The sequence below is a fragment of the Notolepis coatsorum genome (assembly GCF_963971535.1).
Source record: "Notolepis coatsorum genome assembly, chromosome: 19".
Taxonomy (NCBI): domain Eukaryota; kingdom Metazoa; phylum Chordata; class Actinopteri; order Aulopiformes; family Paralepididae; genus Notolepis; species Notolepis coatsorum.
Genome location: NC_140183.1, coordinates 23,340,105 through 23,362,085, shown reverse-complemented (window position 1 = coordinate 23,362,085; position 21,981 = coordinate 23,340,105). Strand labels below are relative to the sequence as shown.

Genomic DNA, 21,981 nt, shown 5'->3' with positions numbered 1-21,981 from the left:
ATACCAAACTGCAGTAGATCTCTTAAGCTCCAACCCACCGCCCGACCCGTCCAACTCACGATGATGGCCGCAGCTAGTCAGCGCACCCTCTCTCACCATCGCTCAAACGCTACTGTGCTGAGCCATCACCTCTACTGCCAAGTAGGTCACAGCGGGCATCAAATAACCAACTCTGTCCTCCTCCTCATCCCCCTCCTCACCTGTCCTCCAGCAGCCTGGTCTCGCAGGCCTGACAGTGGAAGCAATAACTCCCCTTAGCCTGGAGTCTCTCCATCACACCGGCCACGGCCTCTGAGGGGAATCAACGACAAACAAATAAACAAGGCAAACTCTGTGAAAAGGGTCTTAACCTTGTAGTATAGAAGCACAAAGTCGATAACATACTGGGGGAGGAAGGCGACTTGGGCAGGGAAGCGGGGCGATCAATCTGCTTTTGATTGGATTTGTCAGTGAAAACTCCCCCGGCTGTCCTCCAGCCGTGGCTTCCTCTCGGTGCCGGCGCCGGCAGGTGCCACGGTAAATGACCTCCCTCATGCCATAAAGAACACCGGAAGCCCTGAGAGATGGAGGCCCGGTCAGTAGGGGGCTTTTTTATCTTTCTGTGGGCTACAATGAAAGTCAGGCTTCTAGGATGCCCAGGTCAATACTGCCGCTGCCTCACGGTGGACTTGTGATGGATGTCCTGGTGGATTCAAATTAAACTAAAGGAGTGAATCAACATTACTGCCCATGGCTCAACGCAACGGCCAATAAAACAGAAGAGATAAGGCTCTTGAGATCATTACAAACATACTTTGCTCTTGTTTAAACACAAGAGGCTTGCAGGAAATCAAAGCACAGATTTTGTGTGTGGGTGTGTGTGTGTGTGTGTGTGTGTGTGTGTGTATGCGCACATCTGTGCGAGTGCATGACAAGTGGGTGACTCCATGGAAGGGAATTATACCTTGGTCTGTTCGTCTGTGGTTTCCGTCGAGACGCAGCCTGAAATGCAGCTCCTCTCCGCCGGGCCCTCCCCCCCCATCCGTTTGCAAGCAGGATCCCTCCTCGAGGCTGACCCCTGGTGGCAGCTCCAGGTGTAGCAGGCCTCTGGGCGTCCTCACGTTGAGGGAGGAATCTCCCCCCGTCACATGCACCTCAGGAGGGTTCCCAGCCACATCTCTCCTGAGGAACAGATAGGAACACACACATTCAGATCAAATCACAATTATGTTTCTGCGCTCATATGGACCCTGGAATCTGTCACTACCCAAGGTTCAAGGTGTCTTGGATAACACAGGTTCCAAAACATACTCAGGGGCACTTAACCCCTTTAACGCAGATTTATTTTGCACATAATCTTACACATTGAAAAAGTTTTGCACACATTGATTTAGTTATTGCGAGTATTCTTTTGAATACGACCACCAGTGACACTGAATCCTTGTGTTGTGTTAATGACAGCTTCATGAAATTATGTAGATGAAAAATAGCAATAGCTTGTCTTATAGGAACTGTTACTTTATCATTTCATGGAGCCGTTATTAACATAATAACACAATGATTTAATATCCCAGATATTCAAACTCATTTACTCAAAATAACTGTCTAACCGAAGTGAATGTGTGCAAAACTGATGAGAGATTTTGAATGTGTGTGATATTATGTGCAAAATAAATCAGCATTGTTTTATTTTGGTGAAGTGCCCCTTTAAGGGGGAATCTATAATTAGCAGTTGGGGATAATCCGCTCTACTGTCAGGCTTGGGAAGCTGACATCATGCCATGTTGAGTTTCTGGGGCGAGCTGCCATCTGTAGACAACCCAGGGCCAGGCTTCTCCCCAGGGATGTTTAACATGACAGTGCTCACCCTGGGGAGCTTCTCTAGCCTCCCCTGGCAGGGTGCCCCGACAACAGGCTTCTAGCCTCCCCCTGGCAGAGTGCCCCGACAACAGGCTTCTGACCTCCCCCTGCAGGGTTCCCCGACAACAGGCTTCTGACCTCCCCCTGCAGGGTTCCCCGACAACAGGCTTCTGACCTCCCCCGGCAGGGTGCCCCGACAACAGGCTTCTGACCTCCCCCGGCAGGGTGCCCCGACAACAGGCTTCTGACCTCCCCCGGCAGGGTTCCCCGACAACAGGCTTCTGACCTCCCCCGGCAGGGTTCCCCGACAACAGGCTTCTGACCTCCCCCGGCAGGGTTCCCCGACAACAGGCTTCTAGCCTCCCCTGGCAGGGTGCCCCGACAACAGGCTTCTAGCCTCCCCCAGCAGGGTGCCCCGACAACAGGGGTCTGACCTCCCCCAGCAGGGTGCCCCGACAACAGGGGTCTGACAACCATGCAAGGTGCCAATCTGCTCATCGGGAGCAATTAGGGGTTAAGTGTCTTGCTCAAGGACACATCGACACGCTGCCCGGTAGGAGCGGGAATCGAACCGGGAACCTCCGGATTGCCAGACGAAGTCCTCTACCCCCCGAGCCACTGTCGCCCCTTAACACATCCTGCGCCAAAACCGTCGTACAACATGTTTCAAGGTCATGCTAATTCTGCCATTCCACGGCGTACGACGTTATTGAGATCATATTTCATTTTTTCGCCATGGTATTCAGAATGCCCTCACGGAGCCTGGTCTGATGCAGTGGGAGCCTGCACAACTCTGCAACGCTTCAATACTGCCGCCTGGTGGATGATCTGCGAGTTACAACCGGAAATGGATCTCTTGTGATCTCGGTGCACCGGGCAAATGCGTCCGGCACTCACATATTGTTGCAGGACTCTAGACACACATCGTGTATATGGATCGCTGCCATAACTCAATAATCTATATGATTTGGGCGTTTATTATGATTATACAAACCGGAAATGGATCTAGGAGATCACCGTCAAATAAGTGGGATCTTTTTCCTCCAGTCTCATCGGCGAACGGTAAGAGGACGCTGACGTCATTTTCAGCGTGAGTGTTTATTATTATTGATGCAAACTGCTCTGATCAATATATCACCCATACTACATAAAGCATTTACTGACGATCACAGAATTATAAACGACCACCCCCCCCCCGTTCATCCGCACATGATCAGTCATAACGTTTAGGATCATGTACAGTTGAATTTTTTTATATAACGTGTATCGGCAACAAACGGCAGTTGATAATCTATATATGCGTTTATGCCTATAACTCACGTTCTAGGAATTACTGCAGAAAACAATAAAAACATATTTATATAGACGGTATTTTCGTATGAATCTATGAATGAAAAAGTATAACGTTCCTACATCCTGAACGATAGATAATCGATGTTGAATGGGCCATAGTAATGTCAATTTAGCAATACAATTTAAAAGGTTATAGCCCTGCAAAGAAGGTGAACATCTCCATAGGCTTAGACTGGTGGCAGTGATCATACATTGATGGATAGAAGCATGGCAGTTAATGTGTTAATCAACTAAGAGGAGACAGCCCCACCAGCCGCAAGACCTAGCAACCGTCTAGCTGCCTGAGCACCATAGACCGTCCATCCCAAAACTTTTAGGAAGAAAACAGAGGGCACAACGTAACCCATAGAACGGCACTGACATGGATGCCAACACATGTGCGCCAGTGTGCAAAGCCTGCAAGTGAAAGTGATACTCAAGAATTCCGAGCCTTGGCCTCCTGTCAACCTATAGTTCGAGGAGCAAAGTTTCCTCCAACTTGAATCAGAACTGTAGGAGTTATAATGGCTGATGCAGAGAGCAGACACACACACACACAGACAGACAGACAGGAGTGATTGCTGTCGCCAGTGCTTCACGCGTGCGGGTGTAATCAGAGTTATTCCTAGCACTATTTGGGCAACTTTACACAATTCCTGTTAGTCTATTGAAGACAAATGCATTGTTTTATATTTCTAATCAAGTACTCAAAACCATCATTTTCCAGCTTCAAGATTTCAGGCTGTTATGCCCTGGCTCCGCCCATAAGCACTTTGAGTGACAGTCAGTCCACACAGTCTGCGACTGGTAGACAGAGAGAGAGAGAGGGGGGGGGGGGGTGCGAGAGAGAGAAAAAAAAGACAGGCCGTCTCTTCCTTTAGTTTTTTCTCTCCCTGCGGCAGCTTGTGGGGGGGGGGCCTCCCTTCCTCCCCTCTCCTGTGTGGCGCGGCAGGCCCCCCCCCCCCCCTCCAAGTGCTCCCTCCCTCCCTCTCTCTCTCTGTCTCTCCCTCTCTATCTCCCTCCAGAGTATGCAGAGGTGTCGGGTTTCACTGCCTTGCAGTATGAGGAAGTGGTTTTCCACTCGCCGTCTAGTCTAGGTAGATTGTGGGCGGGCATTAGCTACAACCACAGAGCCAATCACATCACTGTCTTCTACCCAGAGCCTGAATGACGTGACTCAGGCTTTCAAATCAGGATGGACTAATTTACTGGAGCAGGAAATTATCTGAGCTGAATCAGAGCAATCCGCCAATATGGTATTTAGACACCAAAACACATTGATACTAACTCCTATTACTATAATACAATGCTAGAGACTGAAAAATGACATTTATAGTACATGTCCCCTTTAAAACTGGGCTTGAAAGGCAACCGTGTCCGTGATCATTTGACCTCAGGGTTATTCATTATGTGCAATGCTTTTAACCCTTGTCTTTCACTGCCGCACTACCAAACGGTTAACCCTTTCACTGTCACACAACAGCAGGTTAACCCTTTCACTGCCACACTACAGAATGTTAACCCTTTACTATCACACTACCGAAGGTAACTATTCTAGCAACCCTGGAGACCAGCCTACTCTGCCCGCTGTGCTGTGACGCTGCTGTCTCAGCTAAAAGGAGAATAAATGACTGAGGTTATGTAGCTGTAGCGGACAGACTGCTGAGAGAAGATGCACTGCTTTAGACTAAAAGAGCTAGAGGCAAAAAATCTTTAATTCAGATAAACAGCTTCCCTTGGAATTCCCATAATCTCCTCTGCCTTTCTCGCTTCCTCTCCAGCATAGAAGGCTTACAGCTGACAGTAGCTGAAATCCACAACAGTCCCAGATCAACAGTATGGAAATGTTCACGTTTGGAAGTGAAGGATCTAGGATCCTACAGCTGTGGTGCCTGTCCTGTCCTACTGAGAACAGAGCTGGTGTGTGTGTGTGTGTGTGTATCAAATGTTAGAGCATACCATATCACAACTGGGCTACAACTGTAAACGTTTAGTTTTCATATTTGGAAGCCTGGGTCATGTTCATAAGTTGGGTGTTGGAGGCCTTCTGGTGGCCGGTCTTCCCAAGGGAAGAGCCAAACAGTTAGCAAGATATTGCTCAGTGTCAGCTATTATTGGCAGCCGCGCAATTTGGAGAAGACACTGCTATCTATACCCATGAGCTGTATGCTACTTGTCTGGTTCATCATCCTGTGTGTGTGTGTAACTTTGGTTGCCATTGCCAATTTGGGCACGAATGTAACAGAATAACCCACAATGTCCAATTGCACTGATATTTGTGTCATTTAGACATTGTATTTATGTGGACATAAATAAAGATTATAAATGTGGTGTGTGGTGCGTACCGCCATCTGGCGAAAATACATGCTTACTGCAGTCACTTAACTACAGAACAGTGTTTAGCCTCTGTTCTGGTTGTACTAATGAATGAATGAATGAATGAAAACATTATTTAACAGATTGCAGAATGGGTACAATACAGTACGGCTCAATACACACAATTGTTAAGGGGATGTAGATCAGAGAAAGACGTTTGTCTTGTTTACATCCGGGTCCCCCATTTTCAATTCATAGTGAAGACTACGTGATGCGCAACATAGATGTGTAAATTAGTTATTCCAGCGTGTTATTTTAACAAGGGGTATATACAGTCAGCAGGTGCCTAACATAACGATAGCCCCAAGTTAGCCCAAAGTTAGCCTGCCTGTGAATACTACACTTCTCCACCAGAAGCTAGCTAGAGTTAGCGATATTAGCTTAGTTTGAATAACACGAGTTTAAGAGCAGTTCTCGAAATAATTACCCCACGATTAGGAGGCCGCTGTGCAGAAGTGTCCTGAGCTCCAGGAACAACCCGACTCTCTGGTCAGAAGACATCTCCAGCATCCCCGGGAGAGAGTCACCTCCTGGAGACAGTGTAGCGTCCTTTCTACACGTGCAGCAGGTCTGAGCCGAAAAAAAATCGAAGAAAGGTGCGCTAACGTTGGCTAACTAATGTTAGCTAAGTTAGCTTAAATGCGGAAAATAAACAGCCGTTTGGCGAAATAAAACTGGGACTCGTTACAGGTAACCAGACGAGAATATGTCGAGACTATAACACACCACACACACATGTAGGAACTATTTGGCTGCTCGGGAGGGAGACGGACGAGAGAGCGAGCAGCACCGCTGCTGAATCTGCGAGTAGGGTCCAGCTGCAGCGCCCGAGAGCAGCGCACCTCCGAGCTGCTTCTATAGAAAGTAGGCTGACCCAGTGGCGTAACTCTCTCTAGGTGTGCGGGGGACAGAATTGGGGGCGTGGCGAGTGACGTCGCGGGGGGGGGGGGTTAGGGGATTTGGATAGTCGACTATGATTGGACGAAATTTGCATCCCTGGTATTTAAAAAAAATCGCCCCCCCCTCTACCTAATTTTTTTTTAAATACCAGGGGTGCAAATTTCGTCCAATCATAGTCGACTATCCAAATCCTTAGTCGAGGATGGCTGCCACAGGTTTGCCTTGAGATGATTCTTCGGCGCTGCAGCTGGACCCTACTCGCTGAATCTGCAATGCAGTCTGGGAGCTGTCAGCCACCGGGTTGTTTTGGGGGCTTTGTGCTGCCGCCGCCTTTGGGGGAACTACACTACAGAGTCGAGATGTCGGTTCGATTATTATAATCAGTGAGAATACACTCAGATAGGCGAGAATATGTAGAATACAATCGAATATTTATCTACCCGTTGAGCTTCGTGTGCGTGCGTGTCAACAAACAACAGACAACACCGGGGAGCGGAGGCCGCATCACCACCATCAGCATCATTCAGCATCAACCTGCTAGCTAACCATCAGCTGTATTGACATTGTCAGCCTTTTTTTGTATTCCGTCGACCTCGCTCTGTTTCAATGACAGTGGCTTTGCGGTTTCCAATGACGGTAAGTGTCACGTATTATTAACACCACGAATAATTTGTGGTAGCTTCTTAGCGCCATGTAACGGTATCATACACACCTTCAGCTAGGAGCTAGCTAACACCTACTTCCTCCCATCAACGACGTTATTACACAGTTGGTTAACGGGTGTCGATGCGTTGCCAGCAGCACACTGTCAGTCGTTTTTATGTGTTGTTGTGTCTTGATTGTGTGGCTCACCGGTGAGATTTTCACCATGTGGGGGTTTAAGTTGCTAACATTTGTGTATAGTATTTATGATGAATTGAAAATGGGGGACCCTGATGTAAACAAGACTAAAGTCTTTCTCTGGTCTGCATCCCCGTACTGTACCCATTCTGCAATCTGTTAATAAAGTTTTCAATCAATCAATCAATCAATAGCCAATGCCTGTCGTTATTAGCTACTGTGGATGGATGGCATGTTATATGTCAGATGACACTTCCTGCTCTTCACCTGCTGCTGGTGACGACATCGATCCTCCTGGTTGTAGTTCAGCTGCTACACACTCGGTGCCCAGTTCATAAATATTTCAAGTTAACTTCATACAGAGACGTTTCAAAGGTATCTTTGCTACAGTTACAGGGTAACTAGATCTGGCATGTTTGCAGGCTGATTGCTAAGCTTTTATAATGAATGAATGAAAACTTTATTTAACAGATTGCAGAATGGGTACAATACAGTACGGCTCAATACACACAATTGTTAAGGGGATGCAGACCACAGAAAGACGTTTGTCTTGTTTACATCAGGGTCCCCCATTTTCAATTCATAGTGACATTTATGACATACACAACATACATGACATCATGACATTTATGGCATAGCGACATACATGACATACAGGTATATAGTACTGTTACATTTGTGACATATACGATATGCAAATATACAGTACTGTTACCCATAGATCCTGACTGTACATTAGGAGGGGGTGGGTGGGTGAGAGAGAAATATACATACGGTGGGGAGAGAATATATACATACGGTGGGGAGGAGACTGTACATTAGGAGTGGGTGGGTGGGTGGGAGAGAATATACATATGGTGGGGAGAGAATATATACATACGTGGGGAGGAGACTGTCTGGAGAATGATACGTGTTGGCTCACTTATTACATGGAAGTGGTGTTGTGGAAACGACTAGTTTATCAAACTATTATATTACATATAAGCAGTGTTGAGGAAGCTACTCTTAACTGCAGTTTATTCAACTAGATCTTAACTACTCTCACATATTTAGTTTTTCAAACAAACTACTTTGAATTTAAGTACTTCAACAACATCCAAACTACACTGCAGATAATCCTTTAAATCCCTATTGCATTTGTAATGTCATATGTAACGGTTGTCACAACATCACCTTAAACATCGATGCAAAAAATATTTTCTTTGCAAAAATATTGACATAAAAGTAGCAGTTTTATTGGACTGCACATTATGTAGGCTACAATTAGGTGGGAATCCTTATGTGGCGGTGCCACCCGCCACACTTAGACTGGGTGATGTAGTTATGTCTAAAATGGCTGTCAACAAGTGGGGAAAAAAACACTTGCTTCTCTGCTGTCAAGTTTAGAGGCGGGTCCACTCGATTACTCTCCATTATAGCAGTACTTCACATTTTTGTCGTTCTCTGCCCCGTCATGTGACTGGGAGGCCACCGGGTGTCTTTAAAACAAGCGCTGACTGGGCTGTCAGTCATATGATGATGCGATTGTGAAGCTCATCCCTCCCCCGCTGATCAGCGATAGGAAGTTATCTTCCTCTGTCCGGATTAACATGTTGTGAAAATCAGTTTTTTCTTTTTTTAGTGAAAGCATTTCATTGTAGTGCTGCTGAGTACAACAGCAGCATTCTGACTCAGTTGATTATCCCTTTGTCTTCCTCTCTCCCGCCCCAGCATCCAACTCAGCACGGCTGTCTTTTATCTTCTCCTCCAGCGCCATAAAGGCTGCTTATTTACTGTTGCTCCCTGCCAGACTTTGCTCTTCCTGATTTATATGACATGTTTTTCTCTCTTCTCTTTACCCAGGGTACAGTAGGTTCCCTGAACATGGGTGCTCTCTTCTGCAGCAATGCTATGCAGATACAGATCACTAGCCTACCTTAAAGCTCTGGGAGGGGTGTTTTTAGCCAACAGCTAGGCTAGTGGTCCGCATCCGCTTCCATTCATTTGTGCTAAGCTAGGCTAGCTTGTAGCCGGATAGCTTTCTACTGAACGCACAGACAGGAAATTGTTATCTATTTTTTTGGTCTGAAGATCAGGGGGCTCGAACCGGCGACTTCGCAGTCACGAGCCCACTTCTCTAACATTTTGGCCACCGCTACCTCATTAAACAGTAATAAACAACAACAAACAGCGCCATCTACTCACCGGCAGGATTTGGACTCCTCCATCATTGTTGATCTGGATTGATTTTGTAGTTAAAGGGACACATTTGTAGGATTCATAATTAAGCTTTCATATCTGATCTATGAGAGGCCATGACACACAGGTGGAGTGAACATACATTTAAATAATATTCTCTCTCTCTCTCCCTCCATCACATGTTTGCTCCATCTCTCCTTCCCGTCCAGGGGCTGCAGGTGTGATGTGTGTACGTGAGCCTGGCGTTGCGCAGTAGCAGAACAATCACCCAGGAGAATGAATGCAGAGGAAGTGGAGCTTCTCAGTGACTCCAAGTACAGGAACTATGTGGCAGCCGTGGACAAGGCCCTCAAGAACTTTGAGTACTCCAGCGAGTGGGCCGACCTCATCTCTGCTCTGGGAAAGCTCAATAAGGTGATGACCGGGTCCGTCACCCAATGTTGCGTCATCTGTTGACTGCTGCTGTTGTATGTGGGGCCTGGTTCCTGATTTGTGGTGAGCCCACATCTTGTAAGTCCTCACGTGATGAGAGAAGCAATATGTTCCTAACGGTTCCAGGATGAGAGACAATAAACTTTCAAAGAAAGTTTTTCAAGAATGGAGGACTTGCACAGAATGTTTGTATAGTTTTCTTGCTTCTAACATGGCTTCCTGTAACCACTGGTAACCACTTTCAAAAGAAAATGCTTAATATCTGTGCAGTGGTAGAGTAGGTGAAACATTGGAAAAGCATGTTATTACTGTGACTTGTTCACAAGATCCAGCAATTAGACACCAGCTTATTACATTGTTGTTGATTATTTCTTATATCAACACATGGCAACCCGTGTTTTGCACATAGCAACCGTTGTTTCCTTATGAATGTCATTCACAAAATTATTGGCAGTAATGACTCTCTGTATACACAGCCTAACAAACTATACCCCATGTCTCAGGTATTGCAGAACAACGCAAAGTACCAGGTGGTTCCCAAGAAGCTGACAATCGGCAAGCGTTTGGCCCAATGCCTCCACCCGGCCCTGCCCAGCGGGGTGCACCGCAAGGCCCTGGAAACGTACGAGATCATCTTCAAGATCATCGGCCCCAAGAGGCTTGCCAAGGACCTCTTCCTTTATAGGTACTGCTGTGCTACGGCTAGCTATGACGAATATGAGTTAGACGCAACGTTTACTCCTGTGCATCTGCAGGGCAACAGTGGCTCAGGAGGTAGAGCTGTTGTCTGGTAGTTGGAAGGTTCGATTCCCGCTCCTCCCGAGCAGTATGTCGATGTGTCCTTGAGCAAGACACTTAACCCCTAACAGCTCCCGATGAGCAGGTTGGCACCTTGCATGGTTGCCTCCGCCAGCTGTGTGTGAATGTGTGAATGAATGGATGAATATGAGGACAAAATTGTAAAGAACTTTGGATAAAAGCGCTATATAAGTGCACCATTTACCATTTATATGCCTTAAAGGCCCAATTAGAACCATATTATGTAAACAAATGTTGTAGCCACACCACTGTTGAATAAAAAAGTATTCAAACTAGATCAAACTGAATCAAAGTATCTGACTTAGGCTTCTGGACTCTTCAAGTTCTTTTGAAGAAAACACGTGGGTCAAACAGAATCTGTTGCAAAATAGGTTTATTTGTGCTTCACAAAAGTTTCACAACGGATGAGCCTGAGACAGCTGGACTGACTGAATCGCCACTTCACTAACGCTATCTTCTATGCTTATAGATATGTCCCTCCTTCTAGAATAATACCAACCTACTGGTTAAACATTGTTCCAATCATAATCATGTTGCTAAGGGTGTCATGTGTCTCTGGACATGTTTTATTGACTTGGCTCCGATCCAACTCACCACTTCTGCCCGACACCCCACTCCTGGTACGGCTTCTTAAAGGCTCATTGCAATCAGAACTTTAGAAACTCAGGCTAGGCCTCCATGTATGTTTAAACATAGATTGATTTGAACCTATCTCTTCCATTAGTTAAAATTAACCACAACACCACCAAAAATAATGTGTTTTAATTCTGTAGTTGATTGACTGAGCTCTTGATACAAGGACCAACACTAGACAACTGATAAATGTGTTTTTAAATACATTCACTTTGTTTTGTGGCTGTGAAAGCTTTGTTTACGTTGGTAATGTTTTTAAACACTGGAGTAAACCTGTATTCTGATTACAACATGAGAAAGTATTACAAAGTATTTGACATCTACAGATCAAACTCTTTGTGAACATACATTGATATGGTAAAAAAGAAATCACAGATTGGGGCTTTAAACTTGTGTTTTGCTGGAGAGCGGGAAGAGTTGGAATAACTTACTGGGTTGGGTTACATAATATGGATAAGCTATTTATTGCTAAATCCTCTGTCTCCACAGCTCAGGCCTGTTCCCTTTACTCTCCAACGCTGCTATGTCTGTGAAGCCAGTTCTGTTGGGTCTGTACGAGACCTACTACCTGCCCCTGGGAAAGACCCTTAAACCGGGCCTGCAGGGCCTGCTGACTGGGGTGCTCCCTGGTCTGGAGGAGGGCTCTGAGTACTATGACAGGTAAGGATTAGAGGGTTGAGAGAAGGTGTTGCAAAATCAAGCATTTTCTATTGTAACAATCACAAAAACACCAACAACCTACTGGATAAACCACTGCTCTAACCCATACCCACCCTGTCCTACATGTCTCTATAGAACCAACACCCTACTGAAGACACCACTGTTCTAACCCAAACCCACCCTGTCCTACCAGTCTCTATAGAACCAACAACCTACTGGAGAAACCACTGTTCTAACCCAAACCCACCCTGTCCTACCAGTCTCTATAGAACCAACAACCTACTGGAGAAACCACTGTTCTAACCCATACCCACCCTGTCCTACCTGTCTCGATAGAACCAACACCCTACTGGAGACACCACTGTTCTAACCCATACCCACCCTGTCTCTGTAGAACCAACACCCTACTGGAGACACCACTGTTCTAACCCATACCCACCCTGTCTCCTCTGTAGAACCAACACCCTACTGGAGACACCACTGTTCTAACCCATACCCACCCTGTCTCCTCTGTAGAACCAACACCCTACTGGAGAAACCACTGTTCTAACCCATACCTCCCCTGTTTCCTCCGTAGAACCAACACCCTACTGGTGAAACCTCTGTTCTAACCCATACCTACCCTGTCTCCTCTGTAGAACCAACACCCTACTGGTGAAACCTCTGTTCTAACCCATACCTACCCTGTCTCCTCTGTAGAACCAACACCCTACTGGTGAAACCTCTGTTCTAACCCATACCTCCCCTGTCTCCTCTGTAGAACCAACACCCTACTGGAGAAGGTGGCGGCGGCTGTGGAGCAGACAGCCTTCTACAGCGCTCTGTGGGGCAGCATTCTGACCAGCCCCGCCGTGCGCCTGCCTGGGGTCACCTTTGTCCTGCTGCATCTCAATCGCAAGCTCTCCATGGAGGACCAACTGTACGTCATGGGCAGCGACATTGAACTCATGGTATGTGACTGACGGACCAGACCAGGGTGATGTGGTCAAAAATATGATATCACAATATTTTCCTTATTTTTGATGGTTTAATGTATTTGACAGTATTTTGTTTTCCGGTGTAAAGTACAGTATATATTCATGTAATGTTTATTTGACAATTTCATCTTTTAAGACTACGTTCACAATGAAAGCCTTATTGCTCAATTAAAAAAAAATTGCTCAGATCCAAATGTTTTGTTTGGCTGTTTATCTTATTATTACTATTATTATTATTTGTTTTTAAATGTGGCCAATATCAGATTCCAGTGTGAACTGGTCACTCTCCTGAACTGACCCACATGCGCAAATAAACAACAATGAAGATGGACGTAAACATGGAGGACTCCGAAGTCATGGTTTAATTTATAAGTTGATGTGCAGTGGAGGCTAATTCATAAGGAGATGATAATGGGGGCAAGGAGGAGGTGAAAGAGAGACATTTCTTCGGTCCATATGCTTTCAAAAAGACTGGTAATGATCTACCGGTAGTTGTCATGATGCTTTTTCATTCAAAAGAGTATATTTGAATCACATTCTCTATCTCAAAATCTTTACAATAACTGCTCCAAGGAATGATTTGTAGATAAACGTAAAAAAAATAAAAGTTATTTGTATATAATGTTGATTATGGTGATGTAGTGAAAATCCATACCATTTGTACGGATCCATCAGGATACACCTTGATATTCAGTGTACCTCCCAGCCCTCTGGCAGACAGTGAATGGCACTAGGCTTTGTGTGTGTGTGCGTGTGGTGGTGGGGGGGGGGGCATATATTGAAACTCATGGGAATATGATCAACCATTGTGACAGGCTCAGGAGAAATGTTGTTTGCACAGTGATCCTTGAGTTTTAGTAGTGTGGGGAAGTAAGACAATACAAATATAATGAGATCTTAACAGATCTTTAGAAAATGTCGTTTTGGTTTGATATCACACTTTACATTACCACGCAGTTCAATGCCATGGACATTTTGACATGAGTTTACGTATGTGAGCAAGCATTTATGATATATATACTTTTGTCTTTATTTCTTTTTCTTTCTTTAATATATATATATACACATTTTAATTTCCTTTTAATTTTAGATGCAAAGCACTTGGTAACTCACTCACTGTTAGCAACTCTGCCCCCTAGTGGCAGCTCAGAGACATATGCTGTGTACGAGCAGTTCAAACCGTGCGTCAACGCTTCATAGCCCTGGGGTTAGTTTAAATACATAATGAGCTGTACGTCAGTCTGCAGACACTATGACACACTGTATTCAGTCACGTGTCCTTACAGACGGTTTCAAACCAACGTTCTAGAGCTGATCTGTCAGCTCACTGTAAGGAATAATGTTGTCTCAACGTCATCAACATTCAACAAAATCATCACAAATTATATTATCAAGTAACTATGTTATTGCTGAATCAACTACAACTGATTGAGTTTGAATCTAAAATTTCAAGTTTACATCATATTTAGTTGATTTAACTAAAAAAATAATACTACAAAAAGGTCAAGCAACACATCACCCATCTTGAAATAATAATAATAATAAACTGTATTTATATAGCACGTTTCATACAAGAATTGCAGCCCAAAGTGCTTCACAGCAGTACAAATATACATACAATGAGCATAACATAGACAGAATAAAAGCAATGCAGGTAATAAAAAAAAACACAATAATCACAGTGTGGCAGAATGTATTAAAAGAGTATGGTGAAGAGATACATTTTTAGAGTGAAAGGAAATGGCAGCATAAAATAGCTCTTGTTCAGGTCAAGTGTTGATAGTTTAAGTCTTGGTGTTTTCTGCCCCCTACAGGTGGAGGCAGTAAGTACATCTGTTCAGGACTCCAGCGTGCTGGTTCAGAGGAGCACCCTGGACCTCATACTCTTCTGCTTCCCCTTCCACATGAGTCAGGTTAGGACATGACGGCACATTCGTTCGTGTGAGAGAGAGAGAGGGACTACAGAATATATGTGTGTGAGTGTGTCATCAGAATTGTTGTGTAGTGTGTCTCCGTATGTGTGTATTTGTATATATATGTGTGTGTGTAATGAGGCGGGCGAGGTCATCCTCAGATGTTAGATATTCACCTGAATAATGGTGCCGGTGTCTGATTAATCACAGCACTTCATCTTCTCTCTGCAGTCTCCATTCTACATTCCTCGCTCTAGCTTCTCTCTCCCAGTGTTTCCCAATTTCTTTGATTGATTGATGTCTTTATTGAAGCTTGTGTTGTATTACAGTATTGTGCAATACATGTTGTAAAGGCCATATGAGTGTTTGTTATTAATATTATATAGTATAGTGTCTTATTTATGTTTGAACACTAGAGGGCTCACCGCCTCCATTATAGCCCCTCTTCTATAAATAGCCTAGCTAATTACCGTAATTACCTGTCTCACCGTTTGGAACTGACCATGGAGCAATTGACAACTGTTCTGATTTAACCCTTCATTCACCATCATTCACTTTTGGACAACAATAAACTCTGTAAACAGCAGCAACTTGGGACATTCCATATTTACATCACAAACTTTGGGACTGAGTAAGATAATTAAATGCGGGTGCATCGTGGACGCTTGTCGATTCATTGGGGAGCGACAAGCGGACACTACACATGTAAAGAATATTGATCAAAAAGATAAAAACACAATAAAGCCCTAGAGCTTGTTTCCATTGTGGTCCTCTAAGAGAAAATATTTTAGAACACTGGAAATATATGTAGGTCTATGACCTGTGAATTGAGTGACCGTCACAGCTTTCAATCTGAAACACGAAACAGTTTTTCTACTGTAGGTACCGTGAATTTAATAAAATGTTAAGACCGTCTGTGCGGGCACATTTGTTAGTTTTATTATTATTATTATTATGCGTGTGTGTGTGTGTGTGTGTTTGTGTTCTGTTGGGTCCATCTCACATGTGTTCTGTCTGGCTCTGTCGGGTTTAGGCGACTCGTCCAGACATGATCAGGATCCTGTCTGCAGCGCTTCATGTGGTCCTGAGGAGAGACATGTCTCTCAACCGCAGACTGTATGCCTGGCTGCTGGGTATGGACACACACACACACAGTTACGACCCCTGTGAGTCTAAGGGTAAAGGGCTGTAACATAACAGTTGGTTGACAGAAAAGATGGACCACGTTTGTAAACAACAATGATATTTATTGATAGATGCAAAGGAAGCACATGTAGCTCAAGGGTGAGCCCAGGCCAAAACAACAAACAAACACCACTATACTCCAAATAAACCAATCTAATCTATGGTAAAAGAAATTACATTACCTAAACTACCCTTACCTAACCAAAACAGGAGAAAACAATATCCAAAGGAAATGGCAGCTCACCCCATCTGTGCTTCCTGAGAAAGAGAGAAAAACACATTGATACATACAACAAAGACAGAATATATACAAAAACAAACTATAGCTAACAATGCTCTCTCTGTGGCCATACACACACAAGGCAATTTCCACTAAGCACAAAGGCCAATAAACAAAATGCAAATGTCAAAGTCAATGTCACCAAGTAACACTAAGCCTAGCCTCATGCCAGAGAGAGAGCGTGACTGAAGTGAGAAGCCATGTTTTAACAGGTGTGTGGTGATCCATGATTGGGTGGTGGGTGATGGTTGTTGATTGAGTGTTGGAGTCTGGAAAACCATCCACCAATCGGTGCTGTGCTGCTATAATGGAAGGGCAGGCCTGGCAGGGACCAATGGTGGAGGACGGGTGGAGGGAACAATGGCTGGAGGGAGGAAACAAAATGGAGAACACACACACATGGAGACACACACTGGGGAATATATACATTGGGATGTAACACACACACATCTGTGTGTTTAGCTATAAAGCCTACTGTAGGGTCCATAGCCATGTAGCTATGTGTTCTGCTATAAAGCCTACTGTAGGGTCCATAGCCATGTAGCTATGTGTTCTGTTATAAAGCCTACTGTAGGGTCCATAGCCATGTAGCTATGTGTTCTGCTATAAAGCCTACTGTAGGGTCCATAGCCATGTAGCTATGTGTTCTGCTATAAAGCCTACTGTAGGGTCCATAGCCATGTAGCTACAGTATATGTTTAGCTATAAAGCCTACTGTAGGGTCCATAGCCATGTAGCTACAGTATATGTTCTGCTATAAAGCCTACTGTAGGGACCCATAGCCATGTAGCTATGTGTTCTGCTATAAAGCCTACTGTAGGGTCCATAGCCATGTAGCTATGTGTTCTGCTATAAAGCCTACTGTAGGGTCCATAGCCATGTAGCTATGTGTTCTGCTATAAAGCCTACTGTAGGGTCCATAGCCATGTAGCTATGTGTTCTGCTATAAAGCCTACTGTAGGGACCCATAGCCATGTAGCTATATGTTCTGCTATAAAGCCTACTGTAGGCTCCATAGCCATGTAGCTATGTGTTCTGCTATAAAGCCTACTGTAGGGTCCATAGCCATGTAGCTATGTGTTCGGCTATAAAGCCTACTGTAGGCTCCATAGCCATGTAGCTATATGTTCTGCTATAAAGCCTACTGTAGGGTCCATAGCCATGTAGCTATGTGTTCGGCTATAAAGCCTACTGTAGGGTCCATAGCCATGTGGCTATGTGTTCGGCTATAAAGCCTACTGTAGGCTCCATAGCCATGTAGCTATGTGTTCGGCTATAAAGCCTACTGTAGGCTCCATAGCCATGTACAGTAGCTATGTGTTCTACTATAACGCCTACTGTAGGGTCCATAGCCATGTCCCAGTGCTCATTGTCTTATTGTGTTTTTTTCTTGTTTGCGACTCGACGGGGATGCCATGCTGGTAAGTGTCTGCTTGTCTGAGGATGGTACAGATTACAACCACATAGTAGATTCTATGGCTGTACAATTAATCAAGTTTCAATTTCAATTACGATTTTGTCTTCCCACAATCATGAAAACGAGATAACCAATATAAAATGATTATTGTGCCGCATGCCGCGTTGCTCTCATTTGGTCTTGTGTTCGATTCAGTCGTCGTCATATGATGTTCTCAAATCAATGACTAATCGTGATTTCAGTATCGATCAAAATAATTGTGATTATGATTTTTGCCATAATTGAGCAGCTCTAGTAGATTCTCATTCCTTCTATTGTGTGTATGTCTAGTAGAGCTGTACTGATTTCCATAATTCTTGGGGGCTTTGAAGTTTCAGTAGTTATTATGAGCGAACACTCAAAGCTCTGTTGTTCCCTCACAGAGTTAGAGCTATATGATTAAATTGCTTTTCTGAACTTGTTCTCATGATCAAAAGTCCCCGTCTGAAGAGAACTGATTGTCAAAAGTTAATGTTGGATTATTATTTCTACAAGCCATTTATTATGCTCATGTGGGCACATTTTTGGAGTGGTAAAAAGATTTGAAGCATTTGACCCTAGTCGACCCTAGTAGATAACACTTCCACATGTAAAAGTATTGTGTATATAATGTATATATTAGGGGTGTAATGGTACACGGTTCGGTACGTACCTCGGTTTTCGGGTCATGGTTCAGAAAAAAGCAACAAAAATCCCAAATGCACAGCGATAGTTTTCTTTTAATTTATTTTGAACAGACGGTAGTACAAGTTATACTATGAGACGTATTCTTCGAATGGCTGCACGTCCATACCGTGATGTCATGGGACAAATACACATACCGCTACACCCGTAATATATATATATATATATATATATATATATGCCTATGAAAATAATTGCATTTGCATATGTGTTGTCCTTTCAAGGCTTTGATAACAACGGTGCGAGAGTAGGACCTCGCAGCACTCGGCAGAGCAACCCAGACGAGCACGCCTCCCTCTACTTCAACACCTACTCCAAAGACATGCTGGTCCAGGTGGGATGGAGACACCAACACAGTGCTTCTCAACACGGGGTCCTTGAGGAGGCGCTGGGGGGTCACCAGGAACATGGGGAATAGTTTAATTTGACTATATTTAATTCACTAGAGGTTTAGCCCAATGAGAGAATATATAAGAGTGACTGACTACTCTTATCATTGGAGTCACTCTCTCCTCTATTATCTCCCCACCTACAGTATAGAAGTATGGAATTCATTAATGAGTCGTATCTTCTCAGATAGATGTCCCTGAGACAACATGTTATCAGATGGTCCCTGAGACAACATGTTATCAGATGGTCCCTGAGACGACATGTTATCAGATGGTCCCTGAGACGACATGTTATCAGATGGTCCCTGAGACGACATGTAATCAGATGGAGGTCCTGAGACAACATGTTACCAGATGGTCCCTGAGACAACATGTTATCAGATGGTCCCTGAGACAACATGTTATCAGATGGTCCCTGAGACAACATGTTACCAGATGGTCCCTGAGACAACATGCAATCAGATGGTCCCTGAGACAACATGTTATCAGATGGTCCCTGAGACAACATGCAATCAGATGGTCCCTGAGACAACATGTTATCAGATGGTCCCTGAGACAACATGTTATCAGATGGTCCCTGAGACAAAATGTTATCAGATGGTCCCTGAGACAACATGTTATCAGATGGAGGTCCCTGAGACAACATGTTATCAGATGGTCCCTGAGACAACATGTTATCAGATGGTCCCTGCGACAACATGTTATCAGATGTAGGTCCTGAGACAACATGTTATCAGATGGTCCCTGAGACAACATGTTATCAGATGGTCCCTGAGACGACATGTTATCAGATGGTCCCTGAGACAACATGTTATCAGATGTAGGTCCTGAGACAACATGTAATCAGATGGTCCCTGAGACAACATGTTATCAGATGTAGGTCCTGAGACAACATGTAATCAGATGGTCCCTGAGACATGTTACCAGATGGTCCCTGAGCTTTTCTCAAAACAGTTGGTTGGGACCCAAAAGTGGGTTAGGTGAATTTCAAATATATATAAATGGATTTCAATACCAAACTAATAATAATTAATTTATTTTGTATAGCGCTTTTCAATGACCCAAAGTCGCTGAAAAACTGGCAGTCGAATGTAATTTAAAAACAAAAGAAACATTATTGATATGAACTAAAAACACAGCACTGATTCTTGTCCCTTTTTCTCGATTTTGGAAAAAGCAAGAACATTTTTATCAAGATTTATATTGTCCATAATAGCAAATACAATGACCTTGTTAATCGTATTATTATGTGGTAATAATATGTGAAGGTTATTGTTAATATTTTAATTTAATTAGAAATTGCCTAATTTCAGCCTATTCATATTATACTGGTGTTCGTTTAGGGACAATTGACAGCCATAAAGTGGGTCACCAGACATTCTAACAGGGCTGTGGTTAAAGAATGTCTTACACGAGGGAATGATTATGCTCTATGTATATTGGTTTGTGATTTTCATGGCTAATGTAAAATTCAAGATTGAGATCCACCACTGTGGATCATTTACATTTGGTTATTTACTGCATGCAGTGTGGAGATGATTGAGAGGGAGGGAGGGAAGGAGGCAGAGAGAGAGACACAGACAGAGAGAGAGAGAGACACCTACATTTGGCAGAAGGTTGGATTTCCCCCTTCCCATCTCTTTCCCCTCTCCTCTCCCTCCTCCCCTCTCCCCTCTCCGCTCTCCTCTCTCTGGGGTTTGCGTGCATGCCTGTCTCCCCATCGCTCCTATTCCCAGCGGCCCAGTCTTTGAAGCTGTCTCCCTCTTTTATGATGCATGGGTGGACCAGAATCACACACACATTCCGCCTAGGTAATTCCCCCGGCCGGCCTGGAGCCCACTGGCTGTCGTGCCTAGGGCAGGCAGGCCTGTGTTGTGCTACTCCAGGGGTTGGTACAGAGGGTAGAGCGACCGACTGACCGGGAGGGACTTCTGTTTTTTCACACTACGTTTCGTTGTTTGTTCGTCTGCCATCTGGTCCGAGCCACTTGTTGCACCTCCCCCGATGGGAGATGGAGGGTACTGCAGGGACCGTCTGTTCCTGTCCCACAACCCATTATGTAGCAGATGAAGCTTGAAACATGGGACACACATACACACACATATACACGCACACACACACACACACACACAAATAAATGCAAGGAATATAAAGGAAAGCAGCTTGAGGGAGGGGGGTTACTAACTCTACAAAATGCAAAAGTGGCTGTGCCAAAAAAATTACAGAATAAAGACATTGTTGTTATCCATGTCAGCTTTTCCAAATATGGGAATAGTTCTTGGACCCATATGGTATTCTCTCCAAATATTGATTCAGAAATGTGTGTGTGTGTTTCAGGCAATGGTAGGCATCCTACAGGGGAAGGCCCGTGGTGGGGAGGAGGAGACTGTTCTGATGCATGACCTCAAGCCGTTCCGCATCCTCATCAGTCTGCTAGACAAACCGGAGCTAGGTAACTAACCACACACTACCTCAACCTCATCAGTCTGCTAGACAAACCAGAGCTAGGTAACTAACCACACACTACCTCAACATCATCAGTCTGCTAGACAAACCGGAGCTAGGTAACTAACCACACACTACCTCAACCTCATCAGTCTGCTAGACAAACCAGAGCTAGGTAACTAACCACACACTACCTCAACCTCATCAGTCTGCTAGACAAACCAGAGCTAGGTAACTAACCACACACTACCTCAACATCATCAGTCTGCTAGACAAACCAGAGCTAGGTAACTAACCACACACTACCTCAACCTCATCAGTCTGCTAGACAAACCAGAGCTAGGTAACTAACCACACACTACCTCAACCTCATCAGTCTGCTAGACAAACCAGAGCTAGGTAACTAACCACACACTACCTCAACCTCATCAGTCTGCTAGACAAACCAGAGCTAGGTAACTAACCACACACTACCTCAACCTCATCAGTCTGCTAGACAAACCAGAGCTAGGTAACTAACCACACACTACCTCCACCTCATCAGTCTGCTAGACAAACCAGAGCTAGGTAACTAACCACACACTACCTCAACCTCATCAATCTGCTAGACAAACCAGAGCTAGGTAACTAACCACACACTACC

At 44.5% G+C, this 21,981-nt stretch overlaps 2 protein-coding genes across 4 annotated transcripts in view; one reads left to right on the top strand and one right to left on the bottom strand.

Annotated features, from left to right (window-relative positions):
- ube3d (ubiquitin protein ligase E3D) overlaps nucleotides 1-6,275 on the bottom strand; it is a 69,709-nt gene extending 63,434 nt beyond the window's left edge. Inside the window, exons 1-3 of the mRNA XM_084336004.1 lie at nucleotides 5,975-6,275; nucleotides 944-1,161; nucleotides 201-291 (exon numbers count right to left, since the gene is read on the bottom strand). Of these exons, the coding sequence (XP_084192130.1) occupies nucleotides 201-291; nucleotides 944-1,161; nucleotides 5,975-6,057 (392 nt within the window). The 5' untranslated portion in view covers nucleotides 6,058-6,275. The remainder of the gene's footprint in view (nucleotides 1-200; nucleotides 292-943; nucleotides 1,162-5,974) is intronic.
- Nucleotides 6,276-6,749: 474 nt separating this feature from the next.
- The window catches only part of dop1a (DOP1 leucine zipper like protein A), a 103,874-nt gene continuing 88,642 nt past the window's right edge, over nucleotides 6,750-21,981 (top strand). For 2 of the 3 annotated variants that reach the window (XM_084336428.1, XM_084336426.1), the window contains exons 1-9: nucleotides 6,750-7,083; nucleotides 9,675-9,879; nucleotides 10,401-10,582; nucleotides 11,839-12,009; nucleotides 12,770-12,959; nucleotides 14,801-14,899; nucleotides 15,933-16,032; nucleotides 18,729-18,838; nucleotides 21,231-21,345. In XM_084336428.1, coding sequence (XP_084192554.1) covers nucleotides 9,742-9,879; nucleotides 10,401-10,582; nucleotides 11,839-12,009; nucleotides 12,770-12,959; nucleotides 14,801-14,899; nucleotides 15,933-16,032; nucleotides 18,729-18,838; nucleotides 21,231-21,345 — 1,105 coding nt within the window. In that variant the 5' untranslated portion in view covers nucleotides 6,750-7,083; nucleotides 9,675-9,741. The remainder of the gene's footprint in view (nucleotides 7,084-9,674; nucleotides 9,880-10,400; nucleotides 10,583-11,838; nucleotides 12,010-12,769; nucleotides 12,960-14,800; nucleotides 14,900-15,932; nucleotides 16,033-18,728; nucleotides 18,839-21,230; nucleotides 21,346-21,981) is intronic. The other variant, XM_084336427.1, reaches the window with a different exon arrangement.